The sequence below is a fragment of the Staurois parvus genome, unplaced genomic scaffold, assembly GCF_062004578.1.
Source record: "Staurois parvus isolate SC_StPar_1 unplaced genomic scaffold, SC_StPar_1.0 ptg001302l, whole genome shotgun sequence".
Taxonomy (NCBI): Eukaryota; Metazoa; Chordata; class Amphibia; order Anura; family Ranidae; genus Staurois; species Staurois parvus.
In genome coordinates this window covers 6889450-6915453 of record NW_028319098.1, presented here as the reverse complement: position 1 = coordinate 6915453, position 26004 = coordinate 6889450, and the positions used below count along the sequence as shown (strand labels likewise).

Below are 26004 nucleotides of genomic sequence, written 5' to 3'. Positions count from 1 at the left end.
AGTATTAATTAAACGGAACATTTGTTTGTGGAATAACCTCTGTAATTATTTAGATCTAGTGTTTTCATCAGACCACCAAATAAGAAACGTCATATTTTCTTCTGATGACTGACTTTCCCAAATATACATCACCTATCCACAACCCGCTTCCCATTAGTTCAAAGAAATTGTATTTATTTTTTTATAGATATATTTTTTAGCAAAGTGCACATGTGTTTATACAACTGTGACTAAAATCTGATGTCATTGTTTAGGGGGTGTTTGATTAATTCTGGGAGGATAATTTATGGTGGTGTTTGTTATGGCAACAGTGCTAGTTAGATTAGTTGAATGGTAAACCTTACGTGTATTGTGATGGTAGCATTGAGGTATGTAGCTGGCTCCTCCCCCAAACAGACTTCTCTGTTACTGCTGGGCAAGAAAACGAAGAGGTCATAGGCTGTAGTCTCCATCCATTCTGCTTTTTGCCCAGGTTATCAGATGCACATGAGGCACCAGCCTGACTGAGATAGCCAGCATGTTACAAGTTATCAGACAAGAAGACTTTACATTCTGCTAGCGCTGAGTGTGTTAGTATTATGATATGGGCATTAGCTAGAAACCCATTAATGAACTGCAAATCAGCTGAAAATGAGCCATAGGGGTGGGGTTTGTTTGCTTTTTTGTATAGCATTCACCTTTAATCACCTTTCCTGAACAGTAAAAATAATGGATGCTAAATAGGTTTTTTCTAAGCACTGCCTAAAAATAGGAATGCTCCAAGTGTTTTTTTCTGCAATACTTTAATTTCTATTTCATTATTGATATATGAATACTAGGGCAAAAAAAACCAGACATGTCCATAGCAATCAACTAAGTTAGGCTTACACACTAATTGCAAGGTAGAGAGTGTAGTAACTCATAGCAACCAATGTATTCAACACTCGTCCGATTCAATAAACTTATCTAAGTTGGTTGCTATAGATTACTTGATATTACACAGAATAGTTCATTAATATATATTTTTCTATAGTGCTTTTCTCCCTGGGGACTCAAAGCGCTTATATCTGCTGTTGGGACAGCCATCTTAGGGGCCCTTAGTAGAAAATCATACTAGCACCAGTTCTGTACAGGAGTCAATTAACTTGTCAGTATGTCTTTGGAAAATGGAAGTACCAAGAGGAAACTCACACAAGGCAAAGGAGAAAGTGAATACTCCATGCAGATAGTGCCCTAATCTGGACCCCAGTGCTGTAAAACAGAATTGCTAATCCACTATGCTGCCCTGCTAAACACTAAAACTGGCCATACATGGTTCAGTTTTTTCATTCAGCTAGTTGCTTGAACAAGAAAACTGAACTGATTTTTCAGTCCACACATTCGAGTTGGATGAAGGAATCCTCTCTGTGGTGTCATTGTATTCTGATGGTGTAAACTCCCTCACTGTCAGAACACACTAATCAGTGCTGCAGCTAATTGGCTGCATGTGCTGATCGAAGCAGAATTTTCCAACAAGCCGGTTCATGAGAAATCAGTTGATATACTGACTTCTCATAAACAGGAACGCCCATGCATTGATTGAAATTTGGGTGGTCCCTGCTGAACTGGCCAAATTTCGATCCATGTGTGGCCAGCTTAAGCCACTGTGACTCTGCATGTCTCATTTTCACAGTGCCTGGTAGAGAAAGCCAGTGAAATTCATTTTAGTTGTTATAAGTAATAGCCATAATTTTATTGTTATACGTTTTTTAAGTGCCTTGTGTTCTATTGGTAGTGTTGTTTGTGCAAAGTCTTCCCTATCCAAGGTAAACATGTCTGTGTTTACTAATTAGAAAATGATTCCTCTGTCATGCTCTTTGTGATCAAATAATTTCAAAGAGGGTTTAAATCTCCCTGCATTCCCTGAGCATAATTAACCTGTAACTCATCAATGATTAAAATTACACACCAAGCTTTGTGATGCTTGATGCAGAAGCAATTAGACTGTCATTTTAGCCATCACACATACCAAAACTAATTTTGATTCATTTTCAATCTATGCAAATCGTTTGATGTATCTGATAATTTCCCCTTTCTGACATAGATGACACGATTAGATTTGATTACTGCACTGTAAGAAAATGACTCTGGATTTCGTTCTGCAAACTGACCTTTATTGCTAGACACATTTATATACAATTGAAATAGAGAAATTAAATCTGACCTGTTCTGTTGTCTTAATAACAACAAGCAAGTGCACCTTGACTTTTTGTAAAGGCAGAGTTCATGGTGCTTTACTATAAACTATGGCAACCAATCAGAAATCAGCGTTTAGTAGTGTGCTTACTCTAAGGTGTGTTTGATGTTTCTACACACCCCTGATCTTTGTGTTATGTTATTAAATAGACAGCAAAAAAATGCTAGGCCCAACATGCCTCTGACATGCAAGGCATACTGGGATGTGGTGTTCTACAGAAACTTTACTTTGAAAAAAGTGGAAGCGAAATATGACGTTGCGTGGTCTGGTGCCTTCGACAGGTTTTGGGCCCAAGGAGCGATGAGCCCTGTCCATACGCCAATCTGCTTCTGGAACCAAGGGAGCAGTTGCGGTAAAGAAGGACAGAAGGTGACGTTGTAATTGTGTATCAGCAATAGATTCGAACATACCGCGTATACGGATATTTTGGCGCCGTTCCCTGTTTTCTAGATCCTCTTGCTGGAGCTGCATTTGGGACATGGAATGCTTCAAATATGCGTTATCCTCTTCCAGAACATGAACGTATTGCACCAAATCATCAAACTCATTTTCCAATTTATCCGTGCTATCTCCAATCTGAGTTATTTCCCCTCTGAGATCCAATGCCAGCTTTCAAATTTCAGCGGATATGGATGCAGTAATATTGCGTAAAAAAATTTGCAACTTGTCATCTAACGCTGAAATTGTGAGGGAAGGAGACGGAATGGTCTGCTGAGATATCTGGGTGGAGGGAGGATGATTCCCTGGTGCAGAGTATTCCACTGCCCCCCCAGTTATATGCTGGGGATCAGAGTCCTCCATCTGGGGCTGGATCAGGGCAGCAGCAGGCATGGAAGCTGGAGTACATGAGGGTGCAGTACCCTCCGTGACCAACGGGGGGCTGAGATCTCTCCCTGGGTTCCTGGCCATACTGGAGGCCAGGGATTGTGGCCTGGATAGGAACCGCCGGAGCAGCGAGGGCCGCGAATCCTGTGGCTACGGGGAGGGGGGCTTCCAGCTCCCTATCTTCCCCATAAAGGTCTCTCCCTGATGCCGGACCAGGTGACAGGTAAGTGTGACTCACCCTAGTTTATGTATGAGGCAGTGGCGCGTGTCTGGTGAGTCCGTGCTGGCCGGGGATGAGCGGAGCTCAGCTAAAACACAGCCGCCATCGTCCCTGGCCGCGCATGCGCCCCCTCTACAGAAACTTTAAACACCCACTTTGTCTCTATGGAGAAAAAAATTCTAACAACATTTTGCAGCCAACTGTGTCATACATAGTGGCCAAGTTGGCTTTTTAGGCTTTTAGCATTATACAAAGCAAACTATCAATTGTAAAGGTTTACTTTTCACAGTCTCTGCCAATTTTTTGATCGACTAATATGAGATGAAAACTTGGGTCTGATTATCAATGTTATTTTGAATTTGACATCAGAATTGACATACTTTTTTCATAGGATGCCAGTTACTTAACCTTATTTCATAAAATAATGTAATGTGTAAAGATTGGGCAAAGTGCAGTAAAGTGTGACAACCAAGGATATTGAATTCTGATCTAATTCTCTTTACTGTTATTAATGAAAACTTTATGCAATGATATTTGTTGATTTAACTAATAGATTATGAGAGCCATTTTATATTTGCTCTATTTTTTTGTTTAATTTGGTAATAAATGATGATATGTCTGGTATCAGTAACATAATTGATTTCTCTCAATTTCTTTATCCAGGTCCCTGACAGGCTGGATGAAATGAGATCCACATGTAGCAATTGCCATGGAAACCTGTGACTCTCCTACTATCTCAAGGCAAGAAAATGGGCAGAGCACATCAAAGCTATGTGGAGCGACACAACTTGATAATGAGGTGCCAGAAAAAGTTGCAGGGATGGAACCTGACAGGGAAAACAGCTCTTCAGATGACAACCTGAGAACGGATGAGCGCAAGAGTGAAATATTACTGGGTTTCGGTGTGGAGGATGCAGTTGCCGCTCAGGTCGCCTCAGCTAAAGAGATACCCTGCAACGAATGCGCCACTGCGTTCCCCAGTTTACAAAAATACATGGAGCACCACTGCCCCAACGCTCGCCTTCCTGTCTTGAAGGACGACAATGATAGCGAAGTAAGCGAGCTAGAGGACAGTGATGTGGAGAACTTACTAGGGGAGATAGTTTACCAGCCTGATGGATCAGCTTATATAATTGAGGACTCCAAAGATAGTGGGCAGAATGCACAACAAGGAGCAAATAGTAAACTCTTTTCTACAGCAATGTTTCTGGACTCGCTTACTGCGGCTGGAGAGAAGAGTGATCAGTCTGTTTCAGCGTCTATGTCTTTCTACCCACAGATCATCAACACTTTTCATATCGCTTCATCCCTCGGGAAACCATTTACAGCCGATCAGGCTTTCCCAAATACCTCAGCATTAGCAGGAGTTGGTCCTGTGTTGCACAGTTTCCGTGTCTATGATCTCCGACATAAGAGAGACAAAGACTATCTTACCAGTGATGGCTCAGCCAAAAACTCCTGTGTGTCCAAAGATGTTCCAAACAATGTGGACTTGTCTAAATTTGACGGTTGTGTTAGTGATGGGAAAAGGAAACCTGTTTTAATGTGTTTCTTGTGCAAGTTGTCATTTGGTTATATTAGGTCATTTGTAACCCATGCTGTGCATGATCATCGGATGACCCTTAATGAGGAGGAGCAAAAGCTTCTCAACAATAAATATGTGTCTGCCATAATACAGGGGATTGGCAAGGACAAAGAACCTCTTATAAGCTTTCTGGAACCAAAAAAACCCAATTCTGTTTTCCCCCATTTTTCTACTACCAACCTTATAGGCCCCGATTCAACTTTCCGTGGTTTATGGAGTGCTTTTCATGTTGAAAATGGTGACTCTTTGCAGGCGGGATTTGCTTTTTTGAAAGGTAGTGCAAGTACCGCCAGCACAACAGAGCAGTTACATGGGGTCAACCAAATGCCAAAGGCTGAAGCAAACCTAGGGGGCGTGTCTAGTCCAAAACCAAACACCCCAGTTACCTCTGTGTCCCACAGCCACATATCGTCTGACTCCAATAAACAAGTGGAGAGTAAAGACCAAGACAACAACTGTGAAAGACAAAGAGAGAACAGTAGCTCACATCCTAATGGGGAGTTACCCATTAAAAGTGAGCCTGCTGAAGGGGTAGATGAAGAAGAAGATTCATATCCTAATGAACTTGACGAAGAGGAGGTTTTAGGTGACCTAGCAGATAGTATTGGTAGCAAAGATTTCCCGCTCTTAAACCAAAGCATTTCTCCTTTATCATCCAGTGTGCTAAAATTTATTGAAAAGGGTACCTCTTCCTCCTCGGTTATGGTGTCCGATGACTTAGAAAAGAAAAAGCAAACTGCTGTACTTTTAACTAATAGCAATGTTACCAGTAGCTTTAACATTGGTGGCAAGAACTTTGAGGATGCAAGTGCCAGTAAGGACTGTGCAACTTCACTTTCACCAAATGAAACCGTTAGAGGAGAAGAAGACCATTCTACTACTCCTCACCAGCACAGCTTGGTTCTTGGCACAGATGAGGGTTCACCAGGAAATGGTATAGAGTGTCCAAAGTGTGACACAGTTCTGGGGTCCTCAAGGTCGCTTGGTGGCCACATGACAATGATGCATTCTAGAAACTCTTGTAAAACTTTAAAATGTCCCAAATGCAACTGGCACTATAAGTATCAGCAGACTTTAGAGGCCCATATGAAGGAGAAACACCCAGAGTCAACTGGCTCTTGTGCTTATTGTAAGACTGGACAGCCTCACCCTCGGCTTGCCAGGGGTGAAAGTTACACTTGTGGCTATAAACCCTTCCGTTGCGAGGTTTGTAACTACTCTACAACTACCAAAGGCAACCTCAGTATTCATATGCAGTCAGACAAGCACCTAAATAATGTCCAGAACATACAGAATGGGAATGGTGAGCAGGTCTATGGCCATACATCCCCAGCACCCAACACAAGCCTCAGTGGCTGTGGGACACCATCTCCATCTAAACCAAAACAAAAACCCACCTGGCGTTGTGAGGTGTGTGATTATGAAACCAATGTGGCAAGAAATCTACGTATTCACATGACCAGTGAAAAGCACATGCACAACATGATGCTTTTGCAGCAAAACATGAAACAGATCCAGCACAATCTGCACTTGGGCCTTGCACCAGCTGAGGCAGAGCTTTATCAGTACTACCTAGCCCAAAATATAGGCCTGACTGGGATGAAACTGGAAAACCCAGCTGACCCTCAGATGATGATAAATCCATTCCAGCTTGACCCTGCCACAGCTGCAGCACTGGCTCCAGGACTTGGTCAGTATTTCTTCTCTGCTGCTGCACCTTAGGCATTCCCTTTTTTAATGTATGATATGTATTGTTGTCTGACAGATTGAGTTTAAGTGTAGTCATCTCTTGTGTACTTGCAGTGTGGTATTCAGCAGAGACAATATTTAGTTTATCAAATCATGATAGTACTACTGAGGCATACACCACTGTAAACCTTATGCCTTAGCAGTGATACTTTTCTTATAGATTTAACTATTTTTATTTAAACAAAATACCTGTAAAGGTTGGTAAGCAGAATGCATGTTAGCAAGCATGGATTTGAACGTTGTTGATAATCATACCTACACTCTACTGAATTGTAAATATGTGATAAAACTGTGTAGCCTTTAACTCCAGTTCTAAAAGTCTGCATTTTTCTAATAACTGAAAAGACATATATGTTTCTGTTTATAATAATTTATAAATTGTACCACACAAAGCGTTCGAGTTACTAAAACTGGAGTGTGCAAAATCGGGTGCAGCTCTTCATAGAAAGCAATCAGCTTCTAGGTTTTTTGTCAAAGCTTAATTGAACAAGCTGACGTTAGACGTTGTTTGGCAGATTTTGCACTCTCCAGTTTTAGTAAATTCCCTCCAAAGTTTCTCAGCTTCATCGTCTTCTATTCCTCTTTATAATAGCAAGTATTTACCACACACCCGAATTTATTCCTCATTCCCCCAAGTTGTGTTTATGTTCTCAAGCAATTCCTAAGGCTTTTACATAATTTAGATTTCTTTTGATACAATTTTTTATAAAATGTCAAACCATTGTAAGGGCTGTAATTGGACAACATATAATATCCATTCAACCAATTAAAATTATTCTTGGTTGAGAATGTGGTTGAGAAACTCTTAAACATGATAAAAGTTATACACTTTCATAACTGCCACACTGCTTTATGGTATGTATAAAAGTTACAAGCTCTGCATCAAAGATGTACTGTTTAACTGATATCCTTTTTAAGCTTCATAAGCTTCATATTTATTGATGTATATAATGTGGTTAAACTAATAATTAAGATAGAGAATTACCAGAATCCTGAAATGGGCATTAAGATGCAACCAATGCTTTAGACTTCCTTTTTTCATGTATTCTTATGTTGATTAGGTATTTTAACAGTCTGTTCTACCAAGAGTATGCATTGGGCGAGGTCAACTCCCATGGCCTAAAATTAATACATGCAATGATCATGTCTGCCAAACTGAAGAGTCCTGAAATTATGGCTTTTGTTTCCCGGTTTATTCAGCTTCACTGGAGTGCCAAATACTGTGATATGTCAAATTGGGCTATTCATATGTTCTAGGGTTGCCACCGTGTGTGGTAAAAATACCTGCCTTACCTAATTTCTGTAATAACATTGACAAGTCTCATTTTAACTAGCCAGCCTGGTGGCAACCCTAACATATGCAGAAAATACTGTAAATGAAGAGAAAACGTGATTCTAAAGGGTTGGGAAGCTGAATGTTTTAAATGTGTATATATACAGCTTAATAGTTACAGTACTTAGGATGCCTGGATTTTCTTAAAGTGCTTGTTGATACAACTAGCAGTAGTTAGATTGTTAATATAGATCTATATTTCAAAAGGGTCAATCCACCCAGTACTGACATTTCAGTTGTAGGTAGATTCTGACTTTACATCTGATTTGTGTGTCAGTTATTTATATATCCTGGGGACCAGTTTCCCATCCATAGTACCCAGCTCTGCTCCCTCATCTTCACTTCTCTTTCAGTGGTAAAATTGATATCACCTTGTAATGGTTGCAACTGAATAGGAGCTCAAACAACAGATTTTACCTTTGGAGTTTTGGGTAGACTGACCAATTCTAGCTGTTTTAGTTTTAATGTCTATTCTAGTTAACACCATCCATGTAATTTCACTGGTATGATTCATGTTTTAGGTAATAATTGCTATGTAAATTGTGCTGTCATTGTGATTACCATGCAAGATTTATGGTGAGATTTTTTAAATTATGCAATAGGGTGTTTAAAAAGGTAGATTACCTAAGGAAACTACAGTTAGTGTCGTGTAAATGAATTAGGGGACCTTATAGAGCAGTCCTGTTTTTTTTATTGATCACCTTTGCTGGCTTTAAAAATTCAGATTCCTGAATGACATCATGCCCAGTAGGAGTAATTAAAGCTATCTGATGAGGGAATTTAGAAGTTGAAAGGGATGATTGTAATTGATCCTGATTCAATCCTATTACAGCTTTTTATAGTTTAAGCTCCAGAGAAGGCAAATTCCTGGTTGAGGCTTTATTTTACGGATTCCATTGTGTGTGCTTTGCTTTCTGGTCTTCATGTTCGTTTTTTTCAATTTTCCCCCTTTTCTCCGTAGTAAATAATGAGCTGCCGCCTGAAATCCGGCTTGCCAGTGGTCAGCTAATGGGTGATGACCTGTCCCTCCTTACTACAGGAGAGCTGTCACCTTATATCAGTGACCCAGCGTTGAAGCTTTACCAGTGTGCTGTTTGCAACAAATTCACCTCTGACAGTCTGGAGGCCTTGAATGTGCATGTGAGCAATGAACGGTCTTTGCCTGAAGAGGAATGGAGGGCTGTAATTGGAGACATCTACCAGTGCAAGCTTTGTAACTACAACACTCAGCTGAAAGCCAACTTCCAGCTCCACTGCAAAACTGATAAACATATGCAAAAGTACCAACTGGTGGCTCATATCAAAGAAGGGGGCAAAAGCAATGAGTGGAGACTGAAGTGCATCGCAATTGGCAATCCGGTGCATCTGAAGTGCAATGCTTGTGATTATTACACCAACAGTGTGGATAAATTACGCTTACACACCACCAATCACAGGCACGAGGCGGCCCTGCGGCTATACAAGGTAAGAGCATGTATATGTTACAAATACCACCAAATTAACAAACTGTTTTGGGACGAAGCAATGCCATAAGCAGCAATGATCAGTAGCCCACTTCTGCCAATAAGATTTCACTTTTCATCTGTTTAGAGCAGTACAGACAGTCAATAACGAATATTGATGTATGATGCTATACTTTGGGTGTCTGTACAGAGTTGGATTTGACATGATTTGCAGCCATTGTTACTGTATGTGAGGTATTTTATTGCTATTTTTATGTGGGTTTGTTTTTTTGTGTCCTTTCTGTTTTTATTAGATTTTTTGTGTGGTTGTTCATAGTCTGTTATGTAGTAGCATTAATAATGATAGGGTTTCATGCAAGCTTAGTGTGGATGTGTTAGGACCAGAAGTCTCAGCCAGTAACTGCTTAAAATTCTAATTCACTATGCTCATCTCCATCCCAGTTAATGAGAATTGTATAATAATAAAAAGAAAAACATTATATAAACAATAGAGCTTTTCCAGAGATGCACTTTACAGTAAAAGAAAAACCCTGTCTGTCAGTTTCTTTCAAATTATGCTGTTTTAAAATGCTGAAAGTCAACTTATGATTTTAATGTGTACCTTAATGCAAGGTGTCAAAGATAGATTGTTTTTGTTTTTACTGGCAGAATAGAAGAAGCAGATCATCAACTGGATGTTTTAGATGTATCTTTACCTGTAAAAAAAAAAAAAAAAGATTTTCAAGGCACACTGCTGAACACTGGGGCATCAAAATACTTCCTTAAATTCAGAAGATGTATATTTTTATAATAGTTGCCTTTTAGACCTTTTTAATAGGAGTAATTATGTGAAGTTAGACAAATATCAGGTGTTGCTTTTTGTCTTACTAAAGTGTAACCCCAGTAAAAAATGTTTTTTAGTTTTGGATACAGGTGGAAAGGGCAGAGATTTTTTTTTGTTGCCTGTTTCTCAACTGAGCAATTTTAGCTGGAGTTGTACTCCAAGTGAAGACCAAGTGTATGATGATTTGGCCTGCACTAATAAGCCCCTGAAATGCTAGTGGATATGTGATATATGAAGCCTGTAAGCATTCCTGTCAGAGGTTGCCTAAGGTACAATAAGCCCACCCATCTCTGCTAAGTAACTCTCCACTGGTAAAATGATTTGCTGTCAGTCCGGCTGCTGATGGCTGCCTAATGTTGCCCTGTTTACCAGCAAGTTCACCTCCCATGTACAATCAATAATCAATAGTATTCATCATGCATGTCTGAACCCAGCACAGACATCACCTCGTGTAGAAAATGATCCACAAGAAAAAAAATGCTGTCAACAATAGAGTAAGCTATGGCTCAACAGGACTGTCTTTCCGGTTACATCAGTTAATATATTTTTGAATGTTGCGGAAATCAAGCCACACTGGTATCACATAGATGGTTGGGATTCAAGTGTTCAATTAAAGAACAATTTAGAGATGTGCTAACACAAAAGCAAGTGCATTAGATGAGAATCAATAATTATGGCCTTGTCTGCTACAAATTTTCACTTGCATACATGAAAATAACACCGAGATGAAGTAGTGCAGCAGGATCTGTAGTAACAGAAATCTGAGCACAGCTTTTCGAAATCTGCAACTTACATCACAGTTTGTGTTTAAAAGGAACCATTGTTTTTTACGGTGCATGCTCTGGGGCTGCCATCTTTATCCTAGCTTAGGAGAAATATAACCAAGCTACAAGAGATATATAAAATAATGAAATATTTATTGAAAGGCTGGCAAGAGGTATTCTGACAGGGGGAGAGGGCAGAGTGAACAGAGAGATCAGTTATTATGGATTTGCTGCTGTGCCTTCTTTGTCCAATCACCGGCTGTTAGCAGGGAGGTGATCTGGCTCTATTGCTTAATTGTAGCAAGGAAACATGAGGTCTCCAGCCTGGCTATGCTGTCTGCTAGGCCTGTATCTATCTCAGAAGTGGATTGACAGAAATATAAATGCAGGTAAAATAGAACCCATACATCCCAACTACTCTGTTTTAGTTATGTTTTTCAAGAGTAATCTGATGAATTATTATTAATATTATACAGGATTTATATAGCGCATTTATTTAGCGCTAATAGTTTGTGCAGCGCTTTACAAAATGAAGGTAGACATTACAGTTACAATACACTTTGGTACAAGATGAAACAGAGGGCCCGGCTCGTTAGAGCTTACAATCTACCTTGTTGACTAAGAGTTCATGTACATGGGTGCAGAGGGGTGTACACATTCAAAAAGGAGTGTATTTGGGTGTCACAAGTTTGTCTACAGCCGCAGCCAGAAGTCTGTACAAATCAAGGCTGGCAGACACCTGAAAGATACCATCTGAGTGGTTACATGCATAGGGATGGATGATCGGTCCTGGACGCAGACAGTTCATATCCATGACCGCTCATCCATCCCTCTATGTATGTAACCATGTGGTTGCATCCATGCAGCCGTGACATCTGACACATCTGTCATTGATTTGAACACGCTGCTCTCCATGGCTACACAAACAGCTATGAATCTCAGGCATAGAAATATGCTGCTGTTGTAGTAGTGTACACCCCTCTGCACCCATGCTCATGAGTCCTCAGTTGTGAATCAAGGAGAAATATGACAGTCCAAAATCGAATGCACTTTTTAAAACGAATGAAAAATTGTAGATTTAGTATTTCTGTATTGTCAGATTACCGCAAAACTAGTTAGGCCTTACGCACACTGGAGCTTTTGTAAACGCTTTTATCCTGGCAGGAGAAAAGCAGCTTCAAAATCACACCTAAACCGTGTTTTTGGAAGCGCATTTAGATGCGTCAAGTGCTTGGGTGTTTATTAATTTCATTGGCCAGAATATTATTTATTCTGGCCACTGAAATTAATAAACGCTCATTCATTAAACATTCCTAGCGCTTAGGTGAATTTACATACATTTATGTGCTTTTTGGCATTTTTCAGCCAAAACTCTCCTCCCCTGAACGCACAAGTGATTTTTTTTTCTGCCTCCAAACTCCTTTAAAAGCCTATGTGTGCATGGACACATAGGCTAACATGAAGGGGCATCAAACACCTGGAAAACAGGCTTTTTTTTATCTCAAATGTGCATGAGGCCTTAAAACTAAAATTTTTTTTTTTTTTTTGCCAATTAAATACAAAATCCTTACAGAAGGTGTAAAATATACATGATATTCATAAACTTCACAGAATTACACAGCATACTTTTTGCTATTTTTTTTGTTTTGATTTTTGTGACATTCTCCAGCAAACAACGGGTTACGCTGCTCTTTAACTAGCTAGCATAGCTTCCTCTGCTTGCAGGCCTGTAATCTGAGAAGATGTGTAGGGGGAGCTAAAAAAATATTTAAGTTATTTTAACTTATACCCTTTACCTAAATGTCACCTTTGATTACACTGCCAAATAACTAATAGTTCATTATGCTCAAGTTGAGTTGCTTTTTAACTGTTTGCTGTTAGTAGACCGTGTCACACTTGTGTATTTGAGTCACACAAAGAAGAACCTGATTAAGAAAAAAAATTGAAGACAAGATGAGTGGGGTAAAGGTGAAGCAAGTTACCTTTAGCAACCAGTTAGTGTTTTTTCATAAATTACAAGACGAAACTTGATTGGTCACTGTAAGCAGCTGACCTTCTTGTGTTCTTTTATATGTAACTGCGACTCTCTGTATTATTTTGTGTTGCTATGTTCTTTTTTATTTGTTTTAAATTGCTGATAATTACAAATATTTGTTACAGACACTATTTTTGTCTGTTAGACCCAGTTTGTTATTATTTCAGTCCATCTGGTTTGCATGTGAATCCATTATAAAATACAGTTTTAAAAGGCTGCATTCTCAGTGTTTTGTTGTTGAGGTTCTCTTATGGAGTCAGTAGTAGTCCAGCTTTGGCATATTATAGGCATGTACATGTTAATATTTAGGGTTAGTTCACCTTTGAAAGGGAAGCTTGGTGCACTTTTTCAATTCTGGTCAAGCTTGGGGCAGTTACTTAAAAAAAATGGGAAAAGGCCAATCAATTATCAATGTACACCTCTGTTTTCCAGGTGTAGACTATCATTGTGCAGACCTGCGAGCTGTATGATATTTGGCCTGTGTCTGCCATTCAGCTAAACCCGGCCATAAATGGATCAAATTTTGGGTGGTTCAGCAGGGAGTGTCTGAGATTTGGTCCATCTGTCGGTAGGCTGGTTGCACAAAAGTTGATCCTTCAATCAACTTCAGTACAACCAGCCTGACGGTTTTTTGCATCCAATTGCTACCGGCTGCTAAAGCTGCCAGCAGTGATCATTGTGTTCTGCTTGAAGGGACTTGTTTGTTACATTTCTTCAGTTTCTTCCTGGCAAATGATGTCATATAACCCAGGAGTCTTCAGGAGGGGAGGAGGGCTTTTTCAGCTAAGCATACCCTCCCGCATGCATGCCTGAGTTAAGGGCAGATGGATTCCAGGAAGTAAATGCAGCATGAATCATCTGGCCTTACTCAAGGTGGCCACTGCAAGAAATGCTAAGGGGTTGGTTTTCAAAGTGAAAATAAAGCATGGAGACATGGGTGGATGGGGGAGTCTGCTTTGAATAGTAAAAATGAATGAAATAGCATTTTTGGTTTGTGGTGCTCAGATACAGTGTAGTTCCACTTTAAAGTGTTTTCCCTGAAGGGCCATCTGTCAGACGGGCATTTACAACAAGGTAGAAATGCCTCCAGAGTAATATGGACACAGTATGCCCTTCTCTTCGGCCTGTCATATGTATATTTGTTATGTACATGTGGCTATGTAAGAGATGCCAAATATCCTAATTTAAAAACTGTTACTTAGTATGGTTTGATATACCCCCCTCCCCTCCCCATTTTGAATGGGCTGCCAGCACACCACAATGCTGTAAAAACAAGGTCTGATGCAAAGTTCTACCGCAAGGTACCACATTTCATGGTATGTGTATTGTAGTGTGTTGTTTATATCATACTTTTGTGTCTGGGTTCCATTTGAAATGAATGGCACCACAACACACCATACAGAGTACTGTGCTTATGAACAATGTGTAGATGTGAATCTAGCCCTAAAAACTGAGTTGCAGCAGACTTCTCACCGTAAAATATCATTATAGCATACTGTCAACATTGCACAGTAATATCAGCCAAAAAGTTTTTCTCCTCAAATATCCAATGATATCTTTCTTGCTCCTCCCTGTACTGTTGTTTTTTTTTTTTAATGCGTTTGCTCATATTCGTCTTGTCCTAAAGCTATGCAGAATATTTTTTAATAACATAGTACTTTCTGTGCGTTTCAAAGGCTGAATAGTGAATCCTACCTTGAAAAATGTATCCAATTAAGAACACTGCAGAAATGTAATTTTGCTGCTCAGAAATGTATTAACCATATTCTGCATTCCAGGAAAAATACGCATGTAGAGCTAGACATTAACCCTTGTGAGCCATAGGTTGAGGAGGCTCAATTCTTGGGCCAGACTCCGTTACGTTGTAAGCTTTCTGCAGATACAGAAAAAAGATTCATATTCAGTTCTTGTGGGTGATCAAGTTGCCACTGTAATGTGATTTTTTTTTTTTTATACTCTCTCAAGAGTTTGTACAGACTCATTACATACTGAGAAGCTTGAAGATTCATTGTCTTTTCTACATTTATTTTCATGGAGCAGTTTCACGCTAGTGTTGCCAGCTTAATCTAAGCAGATAATCTGAAACAGACAGAATAGTTAAGTGCAAGAACCATAATGGGTTAAAGTAGGTGGTAGGTGAAAGGTCAGCTGAAAAGCATCATCTGCCCAGATGCTTAACATTAAAATGATCTTTTTAATAAAAAATCTGTTTCACAGATGGCGTTTTAATGCCTTTGGCAGTATCGGGGCAGTTTTAACATTAGACGTATGCTAGTAAAATTATTTCTGTATTAGAGCAGAACAACACCTTTTGCTTTTATGTTCAGGGGTAGAAAGCATGTGGATAAGTTTTTCTGGCACGGAACCCAGAAGCCCAGAGCTGATGGCCTTTCCATATGGACTTAAATACCTGAATACCCCATGTCTGTTAGCAATGATGATTGAAGGAGCAAACAAATACCATACAGGCATTTTTTTCTACTCAGTTCAGAGTCAGCCTTAGACTTACACTTAGGAATGTACTTTGCAAATCATTCAGTTTATTGACTAGATGTTCCATGGATAGAATACTGCTAGCCTATTGGACTACCTCAACCTTGCTACATGGTTTTTCAAGTATGATGTAAGACATATGTGCTAGACCACTTTACTGTGTAGCAACTAAAGGGAAATTGGTTTATGAAATATATTTAAACATCCTGTTCTCTAAGCTAATAAAACTCCTTAATAAAAGCAGTGATGACATAGCCATAAACTTGCTTTGCCCTGGAACGTGAGCTCAGTCTTGTTCCTGCCTGCAAAAGTGTTTCCGACTTCATTTTGTTATGCACAACTCTGATATGAAGAAACATAATGGACCAGCCTGGTCCATTACTGTAAAACTGCTTATTGAATAAAAACTGTGAATCAAAATACTCACAGAAGGATAAAAAACACAAGCGTGTCATAAACTAATCGCAAACAGACGCATCACCATCAGGTCAGGTGCAACTGACGCGTTTCGAGGGATAAGCCCTATGATATGGCCTAAGCCATGATCAGCAAATAGTATAGACAATATATATTTTTCTTATTTTATTGTCATCTGTTGTAAAAAGAATAAGAGAGTGGTGCAGTCAGGTTTTTAATGCTGTCTGTGAGAAGATCTTCTCACTTCCAGTTTGGTTACCAGTATAGGAAGCAAGGAGAAATCTCCCCAGAGGGAGATATAGACAGCAGTAAAAACCAGACAAACACTATAAGCCTTCCTTGATATAACTAAACCCAAAACATATGTTTTGGCTGGTGTTGGGCTTTAATCTTGAAAAATGCTTTGCTAAACGACACCCTGCAAATGTAGTGCTATTGCATACAGCAGGGGTGGGCAACCTGCTGCCCTCCAGCTGTTGCAGAACTTCAAGTCCCATCATGTCTGTGCCTCTGGGAGTCATGATTGTAATTGTCAGTCTTGCAATATCTCATGGGAAATATAGTTCCACAACAGCTGGAGGGCCGCAGCTTGCCCACCACTGCCATACAGCAAACACCAAAAAACTGGTGTCTTCCTTTCTCCTAGGAATTTAAAGCAGTATTAAACCCCAAAACAAAAAATGTATTATATTGCAGCTTACCAATTCTTAGAGGCTTTTTTTCTGTTTATTGTCTTTCCCCTGTTGTTCTGGTCAGTATGTCTGTTATCTTTCATTTTCCTTTAACAGACCAAGCTGTCCAGGAAAAATGGCAGTTAGAGGGTTGAGATAAACCATTTACCACTGACAGGGGTGCTTACACTGATCAGGTTTTATTTTTTTTTTAATGTAAAACCTTTATTTATTTATAAACAAAACTGTACTGCTTAAAAAATGTTAGCTGGAGTTTGGCTTTAGTTCGTTATTCAAGCCTATCCAAATCTGCTAGTTTATCTAACACTACCCTCTCTCCAGATTGAGAATGCTAATGTCCAAAGGTGTCTCTGTTGCTCCTTCAGGCACACTGGAGACACCCTCAGACAGGAAGTGTGTTACTGGCTGGATCACCAGGTATAAATAAAGAAAAAGTCTACGAAAAGAAAACTAATGCAGCCACCACATCTAAGGATTGGTAAGCTGCAATATACAACATTTTTGTTTCTGGGTTTAACACCCTGGTCACATCAAGCCTGACTTTGAAATCGTGCGACTTATAGTGAAGTTGCATGATTTCAAAGTCGGATGACATGCCGATTTCAGGTGTGATTTGCAAGACATCTGACACAGATATCTATACAAATCGCACTAAAAGTAGTGCATGTGCTACTTTAGAAATTGGTGCGACTCCGACCAAGTTGGAACCAAACTGATATGACCCATCTAGTTGTGCACAATAGGGTGCGACTTGGCATACGATTTTCAGGTCGTATGGCCTGAAAATCGCATTCCAAGTCGCACCCAGTGCGACCAGGGTGTAATACTGCTTTAGGCTTCTAAGACAGAATGAGCCTATTGAATACATAATCTGCCCAATATGGCATTGTGTTCAGTATGCCTTTTTCAAATTTCTCCTTATGCAGTCCATTCTTTCTGGAAGGTTGATAGGTGACTATGGGCAACCAGTAAAGGAAGAGAAAAGTAGAGTTGGTTTCCACTAATTACTTCTTCTTTCAATAAAAAGAAAAATCATGACACTCTACTAATAATGTTGTATAGACAACGCATGTCACAGGAGTTTAAATTCCGTTTTTTAGTTTCTATGTCCTTAATACCTATGAGACATTATATTATGTCATTGCTGGTTATAGAATTTCAGGCATCTTTTGTCTCACCCTATAATGAATGATAGGTCTAATTAACTGATCCTTGCAGTGGTTGAGGACAGAAGTTTACAAAAGGCCTATACTACCTCTTAGAATTGTGCCTATATCATTGCTGCTGAGGGGACTGCAGTGAATTTCAGCATTTTGATGTTATCATTGTGGCCATGACTATCATGTTACAAAAGCCAAGAAAATGCCCTGATCATGTTAATCATGATTCATAGCCCAACACCTATAAGGCATGGAGGTTTGGAGTCTTGTTTCTACATTGTCTTCCATTTCAGTTAACCCAAGCATCGCTATGTAAAGGGTGCATTCTGAGTTGCACTTAAGACAAAGTACTGTAAGGGTACATATTCCATCCTTCTTTCCTGATTCTACATATACCTTAAACCCTATAGAATGGAAATACCAAATTGCATTCAGCAAATGAAAGCCTAAGTCAATTAAGGAAAAAAATCATCATGAAATATATATTACATATGCTGTATCATTATTGTTCTCAGCCTCCAATTAGTTAGGGATGTTCACACAGAAGAAATATTATCACACGCATTAAGCAATAGAGCAAACAGTGCAATGCAAGCAGGAGAGGTTTGAGAGGAATTGATTGATGGTGTAATCTTGGGTCACTTAAGGCCAGCAATTTTCATGGTCAGCTTACTAGCTTGTATTTGATGCAAGAAATTTAAATTCCATGCAGCATCTGTTCTTCAGATGTGTGTGATGTTACTCCATTAAGTATACCAATTTGATGCCAGAGCAACTGGATTAGCATATATATATATATATATATATATATATATATATATATATATATTCTGAGTAAATTTTATCTAATTCATTTTTTATAATCATCATTGGAGATTTTTAGGCACTTATTTGTCAATATTCATGCAATGAGCCCTGTCAGTTAGTCTTCTGATACTCTTATCCAAAGTAATTGACAACAACATGCTCTGTCTACCATGTCTGCATGGCATTATCTACAGATGTTTTAACCCTCAAATAACACAGAGAAAAATGATGTAATAAAATTGTACCCCTTTTAAACTCTTTCATTCGTACTTTCAAGTTAATTTTAGATGATAGCATGTATATATCTTAACTGAAATCGTAGGGGAACAAACAGATTAAAACATAGACTGCTTCCTACAAAGAATCTTCAAATTTTACAGTTAGATGTATATTTAAATTTAAAGTATACATAATCCCTGACAACCCATTTAGTTTAAAGTAGAAATGTATAGCAATGTGTATAGATATAAAATAAAATTATAAATACCTTTTTTTCCCCTACTTTATAATTGATCACATTCCCTCTGATCTCAGCTATATAAGGGCTGGGGGATGAGAAACGGCAGTGGACTGATCTTCCCAGTGAAAGGCTGTGCAGGAAAGTGGGGGGGTGGGGGTGTCAGGGCAAGTCTGATCGTTGGAGGAGAGCACACTGGGGTTTATTTACTAAAGCTGGAAAGTGCAAAATCAGGCTCACTTCAGCTGCCAGGTATTACTGCCAAAGTGTAATTGAACAAGCTGAGGTTAGAAGCTGATTGGTTTCTATGCAGAAGTGAGCCTAATTTTGCACTGCCCGCTTTAGTAAATAACCCCACTGAGTTCCCAACATATCTAGAGAACTGACCACAGTGTGCTCTCCTGCTTAGTGTGGACAGTTTTAATAGGAAAGCAGAGGCACTAGCAGGAACACCAGGGATTTCATACAAAGGACCCAATACAAAGAGGGCAGGATACATTTTCATACAAGTACATGGTACCACAGACACAAATCAGGAATATGAAAGTTTTTTTACATTGTAGAAGCATCGTTTGTATGGCACAGTTCAACCTGTGTTTGGCTGGTTCAAGCTATTGAGAGGCTAAATACATTGTCGCATACTTCAAACCCCTTAAGGACTAGCTAGTATAGATCTATGTCCTACTAAGTTTTGGGTTACCACAAGGTGCACATAAAAATATGTATAAATGTGCACATTTCATATCTATGTGCTATACTCTTGCTGCGCCAAAGCTGATCTAAACAGCCACAAAACAATAAAGGTGTCAAGAGCTAAACGCATCAATTCCCAGCTGGTGTCCTTTGACAATGATCACCTGACAACCTATTGGTGCAAAAAATAAATAAATATATATATATATATATATATAGATAGATAGATAGATAGATAGATAGATAGATATATCTATATATACACACACACACCTAAAGTGAAAAAAAAAAATCTTCATTAAAAGTAAGCTAGATGGATCGGGTCTTTGGTTTTTACATTATTCTGTACTCTATGTGATGATAGGCTGATTAGTTTGGAATTAATGCAGACTTGTAGCTTATTCCTTTGAGGCTCTGCCAACATTATTATTTAAAATAAAAAAAATATATTCCAGATATGTATGGTTGCAATTATTGACCTGTCATTGTCCCATTATGATGGTAAAAGAGGTCAGGAGATTGTGCGGGCCTTATTTGCATAAAAATCATTGTGAGGATGGAAATTGGAATAGGTCTCTACAGCTAAGCAACCACAGCATGTTTTGCCTAATGGCATTCAAATAATTTGTTTAGATGGAATAAAATAAAACCTATGCAGGGAGATAAACAAAAATGTTATTTTCTGTATTTCTGACACACATGACCTGGTAGGGAAATAAGCATAATAAAAGGAACCCTGGTAGCCAATCATATAAAAAGGTTACATACATTTAAAGCATGTCTTTAAAGACAAGTATTGGCTTGGTTAGGGGTTACTAACAAATACATTTAGCTATTGTAGCCAGATGGCTTAACTGGTTAGGCATCACAAGGGAAGGGGACTTACTGTGTTTCTCTAGTTGCAATGCATACAAAAGTATTTGTTAAAAGTCATAGATAATGCAGATCTGTCTTACTGTAATTATTTATAAAAGTTCTATCTGATCGGCTTTATGCTGGCCAGGCGAGGCCTAATAAAAGCAAGCAGTGCAATAGATTTAAGCCATCACAGCATACTATAACTTGTGCTGACCAATCCTGAAAGCACTAATGACCTATATTAAAGGTTTTATGACATTTTGGAAAACCTCGGCCTGACCTAGCATCAATTGTTTCATTTACTATGGGAAGGAACCTTTCTGCACACAACGGTTCATCAGCTTAGTTGAAAATAGGATCTTATCCATGCTGAGTGAGACAATTTTACTTAAGCCGTCCATAGATAGATTGAATCTTGGGCAGTTCAGCAGGGAACAGCAAAGATTCGATTAATCTAAGGGCAGGCTAATTGTACCCAAGTCGATCCATCGATTAATTTGGGTACAACCAGCATGTTGGATTTTTAGCATGCGATTATTGCCAATAGCTAAAGTCGCTAGCAGCAAACACTGTGCTCTTTTGACAGGGACAGCTTTCTGTGCCCCACCACCAGGAGAACACAATAGCTCTGTGAGAGAGATTCCCCCATCAACACGAGAAAGAAAATCGCCTAAAGCATTGCCTGCCTTAGGATAGGAAAATATCTGACTTTCCATTGTTTCTGAAAAGTACCTGCCCATTAATGACCACCTTTGCCTGTTATAGATAAGAGTCGGCTTGTGTGTATAGCTATTGACAAAATCAGCCTATCCCATAAGGTCTGTGAACTAGCTGTCTTACTTTACTTAGTATACTATACTTTATTTACTTTACTTATTATATGATGAAATGTTGGTATTTTTCTAGGAGTTTAAAGAATTTCTTTGTAAGATGCAACCAATTTTGTTTTTGTCTGTTAATACTTATTAATAGGAATGAGTGAACTGAGCAGAGGTAAACTATAAAAAATACAGTTCAGCAGCAGAGGTATTTTTTACTGTGGCTTAAAGGGCAACATTGAAAATATACAAATCCTTCAAATAACTTGCTTGAGGGATGTCTTAAAGCTGCATGGGAAGTTAGGGAAGAGTATGATGAAGTACTTTAAAAATGGCATGTTTTGGTTACAGACAGTTGCCAGGGATCTTGACTGGTCAGTTAAATAGCAGAGGGGGTTGTCAATCAGTTTCAGCTACTTTGGTGTTAATGAAATTAACAACAGGTGCACTAGATGGGCAACAATGAAACGACCTCCAAACCAGGAATTGTTTTACAGGTGGAGGCCACTGACATTTTTTTTTCCCTACTCATCTTTTCTGACTGTTTTTTACTGGTTTTGCATTTGGCTAGGGTCAGTGTCGCTACTGGTAGCATGAGGCGATACCTGGACCCTACAGAGGTTGCACAGGCAGTCCAACTCCTCCAGGATAGTGCATCAATACGTCCCATTGCCAGAAGGTTTGCTATGTCTCCCAGCACAGTCTCAGCAGCATGGAGGATATTCCAGGAGACAGGCAGTTACTGTAGGAGAGAGGGCCCGACGTCCTCTAGTGGGCCCTGTGCTCATTGCCTGGCACCATAGAGCTCGATTGGCATTTTCCACTGAACACCAGAATTACCAGGTCCGCCACTGGTGCCCTGTGCTTTTCACAGATCACAACAAGTTCACTCTGAGCACATGTGACAAACATGAAAGGGTCTGGAGAAGTCATGGAGAACATTATGCTGCCTGTAACTGTTCTGCATGACCGTTTTGGTGATGGATCAGTGATGGTCTGGGGAGGCATATCCATGGAGGGATGCACAGACCTCTAAAGGCTAGACAATGGCACCCTGATTGCTGTTAGGTATCGGGATGAAATCCTTGGACCCATTGTCAGACCCTATGCTGGTGCAGTGGGTCTTGGGTTCCTCCTGGTGCACGACAATGCCTGGCCTCATGTGGCAAGGGTATGCAGGTAGTTCTTGGAGGATGAAGGAATTGATACCATTGAATATCCCCCACACTCGCCTGGCCTAAATCTAATAGAGCACCTCTGGGATATCATGTTTCGGTCCATCCGACGATGCCAGGTTGCACCTCAGACTGTCCAGGAGCTCAGTGATGCCCTGGTCCAGATCTGGAAGAAAATACCCCAGGACACCATCTGTCGTCTCCTTAGGAGCATGCCCCGACGTTGTCAGGCATGCATACAAGCACGTGGGGGCCATACAAACTACTGAGTACCATTTTGAAATGTATTTTGAAATTCATTTTGCAATGAAATTTCAGCAAAATGGACTAGCCTGTTGCATCATTTTTTCACTTTGATTTTCGGGGTGTCTTTGAATTCAGTCCTCTGTAGGTTGTTAATTTTCATTTCCATCAAACGATGGGGCATCCTTATGTTCCTAACACATTACCCAGTCCATATCAGTATAGATATCCAGCATGATATTTTTCCCCATTGAGATCTGATGTGTTTTCAAAGTGTTCCTTTAATTTTTTTTAGCAGTGTATGATTTTGACACCCTGGATCCTGGTCAGTTAGTTGACATACGGCATTTGGCTAAGGATCTGTTACTTTGTTGCTGTAGAATGAGTGAGCATTTTTGGCAGCAGATCATTGTGATTCACAAGGATCCACATCCATGGACCACGTGAATGATGATGTATTTACATCAGGAGGCATCTGGTTTGATTGCAAACACTAGCCAGTCAGGGATTGGATATTTTGCAGTGGCAATGCTACTGACATAAAATCACAGATCCATAGTTTCGTGCAGACGAACTGGCGAAATGTGGCCAATTTTTTAGCTGCTCACCAGACTTCAAAGAGGCTTCAGGCTCGTGTTCATCCCAATCCTAAAACTAATTCCTAAATTATTAATTAGCTGTATCTCAGAAGCAACACCAGTATCCCCAACAAAAGCATATAGTGTATAATAAGCAAATATTAGTAACTATGTACTGGAATATCTCTTGCCCATGGTGCATATCTGCATACCTACCTTGACCCCTATCTTATAAAAATGTTTTCCTAGTAAACACCTGAGCAGAGAAAACATGTTTCAGCAGCTCATCTGACTGCAGTTAGAGAAAAGATTCCAATGGCCTCAAGTTCCTGGGTGACATGCACCTTGGGGTATTTCTTTGTGTGATTCTTTGTTTATAAATTAGTTTTTATGTTATAATGAAACACGGTTGAAAATCTCCTAGATTGTAAGCTCGAAAGAGCAGGGCCCTCAATCCCCTCATGTTTTGCATTGTATTGGTATTGTTCTGTCACATGTTCTGTCCCCCTCTGTAATGTACAGCGCTGAGCGAACTATTGGCGCTTTATAAATACTGTATAATAATAATAATCTGTCCATTTTTAGTGTTGGAAGCTGCACATAATGTATATGTATACAGTGCCTTGAAAAAGTATTCATACCCCTTGAAATTTTCCACATTTTGTCATGTTACAACCAAAAATGTAAATGTATTTTATTGGGATTTTATGTGATAGACCAACACAAAGTGGCACATAATTGTGAAGTGGAAGGAAAATGATAAATGGTGTTAAAATTTTTTTACAAATAAATATCTGAAAAGTGTGGCGTGCATTTGTATTCAGCCCTCTTTACTCTGATACCCCTAACTAAAATCTAGTGGAGCCAATTGCCTTCAGAAATCACCTAATTAGTAAATAGTCTACCTGTGTGTAATTTAATCTCAGTATAAATACAGCTGTTCTGTGAAGCCCTCAGAGGTTTGTTAGAGATCATTAGTGAACAAACAGCATCATGAAGGCCAAGGAACACACCTGACAGGGAAAGTAGAGAAGTTTAAAGCAGGGTTAGGTTATAAAAAAATATCCCAAGCTTTGAACATCTCACGGAGTACTGTTCAATCCATCATCTGAAAATGGAAAGAGTATGGCACAACTGCAAACCTAACAAGACATGGCCATCCACCTAAACTGACAAGCCAGGGAAGGAGAGCATTAATCAGAAAAGCAGACAAGAGGCCCATGGTAACTCTGGAGGAGCTGCAGAGATCCACAGCTCAGGTGGGAGAATCTGTCCACAGGACAACTATTAGTCGTGCACTCCACAAATCTGGCCTTTATGGAACAGTGGCAAAAAAGAAAGACATTGTTGAAAGAAAGCCATAAGAAGTCCCATTTGCAGTTTGCGAGAAGCCATGTGGGGGATACAGCAAACATGTAGAAGAAGGTGCTCTGGTCTGATGAGACCAAAATTGAACTTTTTGGCCTAAAATAAAAACACTGTGTGGCGGAAAACTAACACTGCACATCACCCTGAACACACCATCCCCAATGTGAAACAAGGTGGTGGCAGCATCATGTTGTGGGAATGCTTTTCTTCAGCAGGAACAGTGAAGCTAGTTAGAGTTAGAAAGATGGATGGAACCAAATACAGGGCAATCCTGGAGGAAAACCTGTTGGAGTCTGCAATAGACTTCAGACTGGAGCAGAGGTTCACCATCCAGCAGGACAATGACCCTAAACATACAGTCAAAGGTACAATGGAATGGTTTAGGTCAAAGCATATTCATGTGTTAGAATGGCCCAGTCAAAGCCCAGACCTAAATCCCATTGAGAATCTGTCAAGACCTGAAAATTGCTGTTCATAGACTCTCTTCATCCAATCTGACAGAGCTTGAGCTATTTTGCAAAGAACAATGGGCAAAAATGTCACTCTCTTGATGTGCAAAGCTGGTAGAGACATCCCCAAAGACTTGCAGCTATAATTGCAGCGAAAGGTGGTTCTACAAAGTATTGACTTCAGGGGGGCTGAATACAAATGCACTCCACACTTTTCAGATATTTATTTGTAAACAATTTTGGAAAACATTTCTCATCTTCCTTCCACTTCACAATTATGTTCCACTTTGTGTTGGTCTATCACATAAAATCCCAATAAAATACATTTAATAACATGGCAAAATGTGGAAAATTTCAAGGGGTATGTAACACAAAAATATATAATCTTAGATGAAAATAAATCGTAGAATAAATATTAAAAACTAAAGGTTATTAAGAAACTGTCTTTAGAATAATTTGGATTTTTTACATGCAGAGTTAGCCACCTGTCAGCCCTGACCTACTGCATAATGGGGTCTTGCCACATTTATTTACGTGCATGCTAATACCAGAATCTCTGTGAAACACACTGGGGTCCTGGTACTCCATATGCATCGCTTCCCAATTATTTGTTTTCATGATTAAGCAGCAACTCCATAAAACGCCCGCTTTATAATAGCGCATGGCTGCAAATTGCAGGTTGTTAGCCAAACCTTGGTGTTACAAGCGTCCATAAAAAGCAAAGCTGTCAATTATGTGCACAGACATAAGCCCAATTGCACAGATAAGATGCATGCTGTAGAAT

The 26004-nt window shown here is 39.5% G+C and overlaps 1 protein-coding gene across 3 annotated transcripts in view; it reads left to right on the top strand.

Moving 5' to 3' along the window:
• Positions 1–26004, top strand: part of ZFHX4 (zinc finger homeobox 4) — a 224080-nt gene that overhangs the window by 26378 nt on the left and 171698 nt on the right. For all 3 annotated transcript variants that reach the window (XM_089661017.1, XM_089661019.1, XM_089661018.1), the window contains 2 exons: positions 3924–6535; positions 8889–9391. In XM_089661017.1, coding sequence (XP_089517143.1) covers positions 3970–6535; positions 8889–9391 — 3069 coding nt within the window. In that variant the 5' untranslated portion in view covers positions 3924–3969. The remainder of the gene's footprint in view (positions 1–3923; positions 6536–8888; positions 9392–26004) is intronic.